General features: G+C 36.8%; 1 protein-coding gene across 2 annotated transcripts in view; it reads left to right on the plus strand.

Annotated features, from left to right (window-relative positions):
- The first annotated feature begins 6,825 nt into the window (after positions 1-6,825).
- The window catches only part of LOC121428061, a 31,422-nt gene continuing 25,908 nt past the window's right edge, over positions 6,826-12,339 (plus strand). Inside the window, exons 1-2 of one of the 2 annotated variants that reach the window (XM_041624637.1) lie at positions 6,826-7,124; positions 8,959-9,068. In XM_041624637.1, coding sequence (XP_041480571.1) covers positions 8,975-9,068 — 94 coding nt within the window. In that variant the 5' untranslated portion in view covers positions 6,826-7,124; positions 8,959-8,974. Of the gene's footprint in view, positions 7,125-8,956; positions 9,069-12,339 lie in introns of both variants that reach the window. The other variant, XM_041624638.1, reaches the window with a different exon arrangement.

Consider the following 12,339-nt stretch of genomic DNA (forward strand, 5'->3'; position numbering starts at 1 on the left):
TATTTGGTTTAGTACGACCCCAACTTCTACACCTCGCTCAAATCGGACTCTAAACACGAAGTTTTGGGGCAAAAAGGACATCCTTTATAAAACATTTTAATTTTGTTTTATCATCCCCACATATTCGACCTTAAACACGTAATTTTCCTAGCGAAATAGATACCCTTTTTTCATTATTTTTGTGTTTTTGACACCCTTATCACGTTACGTACGTAACGTGCCCTATCGTGAAAAAGACATCCTTTTTACGTGTTTTTTTGGTCGCGCATGGTATCCACTCGCCAATGTAAGTGGCCCCCCGGGACCCCACCCCACCCCCCCCCCCCCCCCAATTGGAAAACAATAGAGCCCGTCTTAATGAACGACTTTTGCAAAACTAAATAAATGAAAGACAGAACATTTTGAACGATGGATTGGCAGCATTTCCAATTTTGAGAGATTCTTTACTGTTGCTCAATTGATTAAATATTAATAAGCAAGCAAGCTTTTATATTGATTTTTTTATAGCAACAGAATACTTATCGAATAAGCCTATAGGAAAGATCTAGGAGGGCCGGCTCCTTGTTATTCCTTGAGTTGAGCTCATGTGTGTAAGAAGTTACTTTTCCCTCCCGCGCGTATTATAGAACCAGCTAATTTTATTCAATTTCTTTTATTTCATTTTCAACAGAACAAAGTGGTCGAAAATAAATTTGATACTGTCATGGAAAATTAAAGGAGAATGAAACCATTGGAACAAGATAGCTTGTGTGAAAACAGAAAAATCAAAGAAAGAGATCAACAAAAGTTTGAGAAAAATCGGACAAATAATGAGAAAGTTATGAGCATTTGAATATTGCGATCACTATTGCTATGGAGATAGCAAATTGGCAAAGCGACAAAGATGTGTGATGTCACTTGTGAACAACTCTCCCCATTACTTTAGTATATATTTTACTTGAATTGCCTCTTTTATCACATCTATCCATAGATCATGTGTTCTTTCTACACGAGGGCATGTAATACATTTTTTTAAGAATACATCATGGATAAAGAGTTTGTATCATCATAAGAAAAAGCAAAAAGAGATATTTTGAGGGTATTTTATAGTCCACCAAAGGGAAAGTTGTTCATCAGTGACATCACACATCCTTGTCGCATTGCCAATGGGAGGATATCCATAGCATTAGTGATTGCAATATTCAAATGCTCATATCTTTCTCATTATTTGTCTGATTTTTCTCAAACTTTCTTTATTCTTATTCTTTGATTTTTCTGTTTCTACACAAGCCTATTTGTTCCAAAGGTTTCATTCCCCTTTAAATACTGTCATAAATTAACTCATTGCAACACTATTTTTACTCTCATTTTCATGCCTGCAAGAGATGCTCTCGGGGGGGGGGGTCCTGGGGAGAATCCCCCCCCCCAATCAAAAGGGTTTCTCGACCGAGTAAGAAATGAGAAAGGCCCGGGAAAGAAAAGGAAATGGAAGAATTACAATATCTTTCTCTGGATTTTATGTCAAAATCTATTCCAAAATTTATTTTTTAATAAAATAAAAAAGAAAAAAATTACTTGCTCGGTTCGCTTTCTCGCAACTTTGCAATGATGATTCAAGATTGACGTGTGAAAGGGCCCACTGTCTATGGGCCTTTCACACGTGAATCTTGAATCATCATTGGGCCTTTTCACACGTGAATCTTGAATCATCATTGTAATGATGGTTGCTATTTAGTATTGTAATCATGTGATTAGCGTTCGTGATTCTCCTCATGTTCTAGTTTGGTTTCACACATGCTAAATATACGTCATTTGCCTTATTTTTCACTGAAATCTTCATTCAAATTATTTTACCGCGTGAAAGGGCGGTATGCATGTCTGCCCAGATCCGCTACTGTAGTGCTACATCAGTCAGGTAAAGGTATGTAATTCATTTTTTTTTTATTTACTGCATAACATAATACACAATATATAAACAAATCTCCGATGTTAAGGAGTAAAACAGATAAAAGAAAATTAAAATATATACACATTGAAATTATTTGAAAAAGAACAAAAAATAAGCATCGCAAGCATTTAACCCGCTGCGCTAGCTCTGGGGAGAGTTTCATGAAAGAACTGGTCGGACGTTTTATCCTACAGTTACTATAGTAACAGTACTTTTCAGCCAATCAGAATCAAGGAGAGATGTCAGATCTAACAACTTGTCGGACAAAAATCTTGATGAAACGGTCCCCTAATATCATCTCGACTTGATTTTGGCAATTTTCTTTTTTTTAAGCTTCCACAATTCCAACTCTCATGCTATACAAAAATTACAGAATTATGCAGCCCGTATTGTTACCCTTATATAAATCGTATATTGTTACCCTTTAACTGTAAATTGTAAATTCGTTAATATTTATTATGTATTCTTTTTTTTTAATTTATAATTCAGTTTGGTTTATTGATACATAAAACACAATTTTGTATGTACTCTCTCCTCTCACTTTTATGTATAACATAAAAGTGACAGAATGACACTTTTTATTTCTATTTCATATCAGTGTTCAACTTGTAAATATATGTTTTATCATCCTGATTTTTATCGATTTTTAATACATATGCCTCGTCTTCGAATTGTGTACTTTAATTCGTTCATAATGACTCAAATTTAATTACCTTTACTTTATTACTTTATTTATTGTTAATTTTCTTGTATTGCATTGTATTAATTTAAGCACAAATTTTCAAATATTACTTTGATTTTATCTAATTTTTAAAATGTTATATTGATTAACATATAATTATATTTTTTAATGTAAGGACCATGATTAGAAATACATGTATTTGAATAAATAAATAAAGGGTAGTGCTGAATTAATGTTCGACCGAATGGAAGTTCGATATATAGGGGCGTCGAATTGATGTTTAAGATAGGGACGCCAATATAATTTTTGTCCTCAGTGGGGTGCCTAATATATTATATAAGATGGGTGGAATGAGAGAAGGCTTCTGATTGGTCAATTGCAATTTCGTAATCCGGTATATGGCCACGATCGTGGCATATACCGGCAATTTCTGCACGGAAGCTTGTGTACAAAACCTCATAGGGTGATCCATTGATTACAATTTTGTGTTCCCATCTCATATAACGCATAGTACATGCTTATTATCGTTCAATATACTATATCATTCGTATCCATAAATTTCAAATTTCTCTTGTGTGTTTATATTTAAACTCGGCCTACGGCCTCGTTGAAATATAAACGCACGCGAGAAATTTGAAATCTATGGACACTCATTATTATGGTATATTGAACTCAACAGCATGCACTATATGTATAATGTTCAACCTAGGGAGGGGCGCCAAATTCATATCGACCTTTGGGGCGCTAATTTGTTGTTTGTCTTCGGACGCAAAATTCATGTTTCATGTGGGCAGGGGGCGCCAAATTGATGTTTGACCGGGGGCGCTAAATTAACCTGAAAAAGGGGCTCCAAATTGAATGTAATCTAGTATGGGGAGTGGGTGCCAAATTTATGTTTGACTTGAATTGGGACGTCAAATTTATGTTTCACATGACTTTGGCGCTCGCATCAAATGCATAGTTAAATGCTCATCCTGTTTATGATTACCAAGAGAGCTTATAGTAAATCTAAGGTCAGACCGTCAGAATATCAAAAACTTACATCTCGCTCTTCGCGCTCGCATCAATATTGTTTATAGTGACGATCCTGTTCAATGTCCTGTTCATGGTTAGATGAGTGCTTAGAATGTCCAACTTTTGATCGAAATAATTATCATATTTTTTTAGCTCGCGCTTCGCGCTCGCATAAAAATGATTTGTTAGATAGCCATCTTGTTCATGATTACCAATAGTGCTTATGATTTTAGATCAGAATAAAAAAAATTGCACTTCGCGCTCTCATTATTTAGGAAGATACCCATCGTGTTTATGGTTGCAAATAGAAGTTGGGTCTGAAATTCAAAAATTTTCAGCTCGCGCTTTGCGCTTCTATAAAAAAAATTTCAGAAAGATACCCATTCTGTTCTCGCGATTACCAAGTATCAGAATATCAAAAATTTTCTGCTCGCGTTTCGCTCGCAGATCGCATCAGTTGTTTAAATTTACATATACCTATCATGTTCACGCTTACAAGAAGTACTTAGATAATCCGATCGGGAAACAATTGAAAATATTTTTCCGCCGCTCTCCCCCCCCCCCTATAAGCGAAAGCTGGATCCGCCCCTGGTAAATTTCAACTCCCGCTCACATAATTTCAGTAGGGCCTACTCTGATGAGAACTTGAACTAAATTAAAACTCCACATGCTCTTTGGTCATGGCTTTTCAAAAAGTTGTATCACAAAATATTCATGGCTATTTTTTTTTAATTTCATGAGCACATTCAAAAATTACTCTTCGATTGCCTTTTCACATGAAATAAGATATTTCAACATGCATTTAAGGCACCTGTTTGCCCGGGGCGCTATTTTCCTAATTTCACAGGGGCGCCAAAATTAACCACCCGGGGTGCAAAATTCTGGATACGCGCCTGAATATGGTTAGTTTTTTTTATCCAGCATGGATGATGGATCTACCCCAGAATATAATTTTAATTAATTTTGATGCCATACAATCCTCCTCGACGTTTAAGAGTAAGTTCTGATTCAAAATTGCTTGCAGACAGTTCCTATATCCAAGAAATCATGGGGGTGTCGGTCATTTGCATATATTGGACCTTCGTGGGATCGGTAGCCACATATTCCATCGATTGCTCCAAAATTGCTCTATAAACTCGTTCATTTTAATTTGCCTTCAAGTAGTTTCCTCTCATTGTCATGATCAGTGGGAGAATCAGTCCTTAAAATGTCCCTTTTTCTAATCTAAATATAAAAAACTTTGGCTCGCGCTTCGCGCTCGCATTATTCGGTTAGTAAAATACGTATGGTCTTATAATGAATTCCAACAAACCAGCTTTAGAATGCCCCTCTTCAGATCTGAATTTCCTAAATTTTCAGCTCGCGCTTCGCGCTCGCAATATATGATTAGATCGAGATGCGTGTGTTAATCATGATTACAATGTCTACCCAAGTGCTTCGAATGTTTACATGTAATTCTAACAAAATCAGCAAGCGCTTGATCGCATATATGACTATAGTGGGATATTTTTAATGGATTCCTTAAATAATAGTGAAACATGTAAAATATCCCTGTTTGTGGGTCATTATGATACAAACTTTCAGCTTGCGCTTCACGCTCGCATCATTTGGTTATATTGAAATACGTATGCTCTTCGTGAATTCTTACAAACAAGCCTTAAAATGCCCCTTTTTAGGTCTGAATTTCTACAGCTCACGCTTCGCATCCGCAATTTTGAATAGTGAGATTCCGCATGATTACAATTATGACTCCCAAGTGCTTGTTTAGTTGTAATTCTAACAGAGTCAGCAAGCGCTTGGCACTTAATTCATTAGATGACTATGGTGATAGTATACTCTTAATGAATTCCTTTAAGTCCTTAAAATCCCTGTTTGGGGTCAAAGAAAGTTTCAGCTTGCATTGTTTGTTTAGCGAGAAAGGTATAGGTGTCATGATTACAAAAATTTGCTTATGTCCCTTTTTAGGTCTGAATATCTAAACTTTTCAGCTTGCGCTTCTCGCTTGCATTAACAGTGACATTAGGTCCTCAAAATTATTGCTGGTGCCCCCCCCCCCCATGCCATGACCCACGGTACGCCACTGGTTGTTGTTGTTTGTTGAAAATTAATGGCGACCAGTCATATTTGACTATTATCGCCAACTCGTTAGGCCAACTATTATTTCTTTTCTTTTTTTTCGACGTGTCTTTAAAAAAATCGTTCCTCTCCTTTTTTTTTCTTTTCTTTTTTTATTATTATTATTATGTGTATTGTGTGTATTTGAATTTTGTCAGATGTGTATCAATCAGATATGATTATTTACATCTGGGACCGACCTTTAACGTCACCATCCGAAAGACGTGACCAGGGCTCGAACCTCGAACCTCTGCATCAATTTGTAACTTCCCCACAGCTTGGATTACAGGCGCACGCCACAACGCCCAGTTGTTATTATCATGAAGACTATCATGAAGACTATCGTATCTTACAGGTTACCGCATGATCCCGTCCTTTCTAACGACACCGTCCAGACATCGTCCTGTCTCTCCGGTGTAGACAGGGGGCTCCCTTTGGGATACTCTATAGTCTTGAAACTCGAAAAAGAAAATAGAAATAAAAATGATAGAGTCTTTTCCCGTGAAATGATCTCGCATATACCAATCAAATACATGTATGTCTTTTTTGTTTTGTATAAAAATGATAAAATTTGATATGGGGAGGTTAGGATGATTCGAAATTTATGGGGCATCCAAAATAAGGGCTTTAATAAATGGAATGGTGCATTGTTAAATCAAGGTTGTAAGTTAGATGAACATGGAATTAGTAAATAACCTACATATATATACACACATGCATATACATATTCTTTTTCCTTTCCTTCCATTTCTTCATTTTTATTATTTTCCTTTCATTTATTCTCCTCTAGTCTTCCTTCCATTCTTCTTTTTTCTTTTCCCTTTTCCTCCTTCCTCTCCTTTCCCTTTCTTTTCCTTCTTTTTCTCTTTCTTTCCTTTGTCTTTTTTTTCTCACGCGAGAAAACTGGTCATGGTTGTGTTTCTTTTATCCTTTTTCCTGCTCCATGTAAATTTTCTTATTTCATTTTCTCAGCGCAAATTTATGTGAATAAATTTACGGAATCACGCCACGGTGAGATGTCTTGTGATCTATGGTCTTTAGCTAATTCTGCATCACTGTTCTGCATGCACGAAATATAGCACTCATTGACTATCAAGCACTGCTGTCAGTCACACTTCCGTAATCTGCTTCTCGCCTTCTTGCTCATTATCGAGCCCATAAACTCTATGATCGAGCCACAATATGTGCTGAAGGACACGAACATAAAAGCTTACTCAAAATCAAGACAGAGAAGAGAGTTTGGAGCCAGGCAGAAGTCATGTTGAGCTGAACGTCTGGATTGCGTCGGATATCGGAACACCTGCCTGCCGCTGCTGCCGCACCGCAGGCACCGTCAGCGCATCCTCTCGACTGAGTCAGGATCAGGCACACGCGAGAAAATAAGAGGTTTGTAATCCAGGGGGCGTTATAATCTTTGATAAGTAGGCCTATACCAAAAGCTTCAGTCTCTGTAAACTGGTTGTTCCACTGAACTGAACTATGTTGGCCCTACTCACGAAAATGTCAGAAATTGTTCAAGGTCAAGTCCGGCCACCATGACCATGGCTACTGTGATTTGTAAATGCATTTTTGCATCGGCCGATTATCTCGAGGACGCAATGATGATGACTTAAATAATGAAATATACGGTACTTCTTCATCATTGACGTCTTGACACTCTTCCCATTGCATTAGGATTAAGATAAGAGAATGTCCAAAACAAAGATGGATTTCCCTAGGAAACCTTGATCTATTTTAAAGTACACTTTGTTATTCTGTACGTACCGTACGTGTAAATAAGATAGCGGCATAAATTTTAAATGTGAATAATCCTGTTCATCTCATTGACATAAAAACCACTATTATGTTCACCGACCTTTATCTGACTGCTCTTGCACAAAATCGTAATTCTTCTGGAAACAGTACAGTCCACCGTCTGGTGTATTGTCGTTCTGTACTGTCGTATTTAAAAATAGCGTATGATAAACCCCCCCCCCCCCCCCCCCCCCCCCCCCGGTTTCTGTTTATACAAAATACAGTTGAGGCCAGAAGTTTACATACCGTACACCCAGGAAATTCAAAGAAAAGCTGACACTTGCCAAACATAAAATGTACTGTATCTTATGAAATATTTGTGCTATCATGATGAATTTGATATAAAAAAATGAGTATGTCATGCCCCTTTATCACATTGCCTTGTCATCAAGAGCTGAAAAATATTTAGGTGTCATTTTTCCCATACGAATCTTCATATTTTAGACAAATTAAAAATAAAAACTTGACAATAACTTTTCATATTTGTGCTAGTTACTTCTCAACACAAACATTTCAGATTGCAATTTTTGTCCAGTGGTGACATACTGTCATGTTAAAAAATGTAATATAAATCATAGGTTTTAAGTTTAATATTTATATGAAACAATGTTTGAACATATGATAAACAATAGAATATCATATATTTTTCTTTCCATTAAAGAAAATTTCACCTGAAATATACTTTAAACCCACTCATTCAATGAACAAGGTTATGATATAACCTTGTTCTCAGTTATATCTCCATGTGTGGCAAAATAAGGGTGGCAATGTTTGGCTAATTTTCTCTTTTTGTTTGGGGCAAATGCTTGATGTTTTTACACTGACAGTTTCCATTACACCTACTTTTCATACAACTTGGCTCTTATTTGAATTTGATACTTTAAATCATTTTTTTCTTAATTAAAAATAGAGATCAAAAAATGAAAATTTTCTTGCCATATTACTTTCCACCAATAGAGGGCGTACACAAAAATATGCCCAAAATTCAAGTTTTTGAGCGCTCTGGTGAATACAAAAATTATTCCCATGTTACTAATGAAAAATAAATTGCAACTGTACGGAAATTAGTAATTTTGGTCACAAAAGTGATATTTTAATGACTTTTTAAAGTGTGTGCTCTGGACAACATTGGCATACCATAGTCCTACCTGTAGATTCCCCACAGGCAGGGTGGTAGCAGTGAACAAGTGTTTAAACCCAACAGCATCCCAATCATGTGAAAGAGCCTAATATGCTCCAAATTCGTCATGATAGTATTTATATTTCTGAAGATGTAGTAAATTTTACGATGTTTAGCAAGCAAACAAATTTCACTGAATTTAATGGGTGTATGTAAACTTTTGGCCTCAAATGTACGTGTATAAACTTGGGTCAGAGTCTAGTGAATGTTTAAAGTCTATATGTGTTCAATGTGTTACATTTGCAGAAAGTGAACTGGCAACATGAAGTGGCAGCTCAATATTAGTTTGAAGAGGAAGAAGTTAATATCTCAGGTCTGCACAAGCATATTCTTCCTCTTTGCTGGTATCGAATATGGTAAGTGAATGCAAATGCATGTATTTTTCATGGTTCTATGACATTTGCTCTGGCAGCAATGATGGAAAATCTGCACAATATAAAACCTAACCTCCAACACAGAATTTATGAACTAAAAAGTACAATTTCTGAACCGTATACCCTCTATCAAGACCGAAGCAAACGTCGTGTCACCATTGTTCATACCTTGAAGATGTAGATAATAGGATACAACTACAAGTATTCAGAGCATTTTATGAAAGAACTTGGCAAGACGTTTTATCTGACAGTTACCATAGGAACAGGAATACTTGGCCAATAAAATTCACGGAAAGCTGTCAGATCTGACAACTTGTCTGTGTCTGACAATAAATGTTGATGAAATGCTCCTAGGAGCTGTGTGGACTCTGCTATGATATTCTTAATTCATATGACAGGTGGTCTTTCCTATTACCCCCTGCTGATACATGAAGTTCATTAACTTGAATAATAACAGTCCTAGTCTCTGACTCTCTTCAAAAGGAAGAAGCCTTTGAATGTCTTCATAAAATCTCTCTGAAGATCTTGATGTGGGGTCTTTCACATTTCAGTATTATTGTTTGATTAAATTATTAAAGTCATGCTTTTAAGTGCCAGCCTTTACAGATACCTGGTACTTAGTTCGCACATTACTTTATGAATTATAGCATAGTCCACTGTTCATGATTATGGGTGATGCTGTGTTTGAATGCCTCTCAAAAGCTGATGTCTTCAGTTTCTATAGTGTAGACTATGACCATGTTCCTGGAGCCAATTTATTTTGAATACACAATAGTCATTTACCCAACCGATGATCAAATAGAATTGTTTTATTTTTCAATTGATCACAAGCAGTGAAAGGTTTTTAGTGCTGTAGGCCTATACAAAAAGCCCAAAGAGGATTACCCAAAGTCCAAGTAGTTTGGATTCTGGAATAGGATTACCGGTAATGCTTTTGACTTGAATCAGGTTGAATCAAGGCGCTTCAAACTACTTGATGAAGCTCCTTAGATTGAATGCATCCCAAAAGTTTTCTTTCTAATTCTATCCATGGGGTTTATTTTCAAATTATGTCGCTGCTGTCGCGGGACGGCGACACATGTACGTGTGTGACCCCGTGAGTGACCGACTCTGATACACTGGTAATCAATCAAACCTACATTCTTTAAATTGAAAGACAAGAGTCATAATCACTAGATCACAGTGCCCCCACATTATAGTAAACACATCACAAGTGGTTTATCCTGTTGTATACCGGTGTGCCTTCACACTGAAGAAACACTACAACAGTCTTGGGGCTGTCCTGCTGAGCTATGACCATGGCTTACCTAGCGATAGTTTGTTGTGGAGTTATAGCGAGGCGAGGTTATCCCGGGGTAGTTCATTGAGTTCATTGCAGGTCAGAGAACTCACATTGAAAGCAACACCGGGATGGGACAGTCTCGGTACATATACTGTGTTTGTAGCCATTGTGAAGATGGTATCATAAAGCTTCACAGATTTAAATGTCGAATTACAAACATGGAACAAAAGAAAATGTGGGCACAATTCTTTGAAAGAGCGTTTGATTGCCCTTCCATTTTCAAGCCCCCCCCCCCCTCCCCCAACTGTTCATCACAGATAAGTTTAAAGTTTGACCCATGTTGTAAATTACTGACTAGTTAGTGACTTTACTGGCCAAATACTTGCTTAGAAGCAACTTCAGTTCAACTGTATTTACATGTAGGTCTTTGAAAAACGATATCCCTTGGCTAAAAAAAAGGTTAATTGATCACAGCATAAACGAAGATTACAGAGGATTTAACATGGGGAAAAAAGAATCAGATTAAAGTATAACAAGGATCTGGTATCAGAATCCACACTAAGAAGCTTAGTTTTGGGATTCCATGAGGTACACTGTAAAATGTGCCTAGAGCATTTTTTCCTTCAATATCTTGGTTTGATAGTGATACATTGCTGTCCAGTTACCAGTAGTTATGAGCAGATTTGCTTTCAAACATATTTTGCAGGCTTCTCAATTTAAAGGCAAATGTAATATGAACTCAACTGTTTTAAATTTTCTAAGTTTTATCCTCCAGAGGCTGCCACTTTTGTCCAGGACAAAAAAGTTTTTTTAGTAGTATTTTTTTTTTTTTATAATTCAATACATGTACAGGTTGGTTTTACAATTACATCATGCAGGCCTCCATTACATGTCCATAACTCATGTAGTTGCATGCATGTAAATCATGCCATCATTTGTGGGGTGGACTTTGATTTAACCACTGATTTTTAACTTTTAATCTCCTAAAAGGTAGGCCTCCTTGTATAGTGGCTACTAGCTTTTTTATCTCTCTATTAAGATTATTTCGGTTTGGTGATTGTGATAACGTACAGAGGTAATTAAAGCATCCCTTCAAATCTTTGACCTTCCTTGTGCAGTGTGTTCATGGACCTACTACTCCATAGTGTATTAAAGTTAGTTGTCATCAGCCCAGGAATCTGGTCTTGGCCCAAGTGACAGGCAGAATTTCTTTGAAAAATTTTCAGGGGGAAGGGGGGGGGGGCTACCTTTTACACTCCATTGCCTAAATTTGTAACATCAGATTTAGCTAACATTGCAGTGCATGGGGACTATGTCAGGCTCTTATGTTATTTTTATTTTTACTGCCAAGCGTTGAATGTTAATATTTGATTTTGTGAATTTACACTGAAATATTACCATGAGCTACATATGTATGGTACATGCACGTGAAAAGGGTTCAATAGACTCTTTCAAACCAAACTGGATTGCATCGTCCTGTGCGAGTGGGCTACAAATGTACAGTACATGTATTCAACCAAAGGGTATTCCAAACCTGTAATCCCAAAATGAAACCCAAGAAATAGACCACTTAAAATTTATCTTCATATATTTCCCTAGCTTCTGTGCGGAAGAGTTTGTCCAATCAGAAATAAATAATGTGTTCCTTTCTGATGTATATATATGTAGGCTTAGTTCATGATTCTCTATGGTCTTCCTGAACAATTCTTTGGCAATTGCTCCAGCGAAAATTGCTCTGCTATAAATTCTGCATACACTATGACTATTATAACTAAGACCATGGATTTGACACTATACCCTACCCTAACAGTAAACTAATATTTCTATTGCAACCCTAACTCCCAGGGGGGTACTCAACAAAAAAAGTAGTAGGTATGTGCTGTGCGCAAGACAAAAAAACGGGGTCCTTGGAGAGGGCTTACTGTAAAAAGGAGGGTCCTCGGAATGGTCTTCGGGACTGCAAATGTTTGT

This window comes from Lytechinus variegatus, chromosome 14 (assembly GCF_018143015.1).
Source record: "Lytechinus variegatus isolate NC3 chromosome 14, Lvar_3.0, whole genome shotgun sequence".
Taxonomy (NCBI): Eukaryota; Metazoa; Echinodermata; class Echinoidea; order Temnopleuroida; family Toxopneustidae; genus Lytechinus; species Lytechinus variegatus.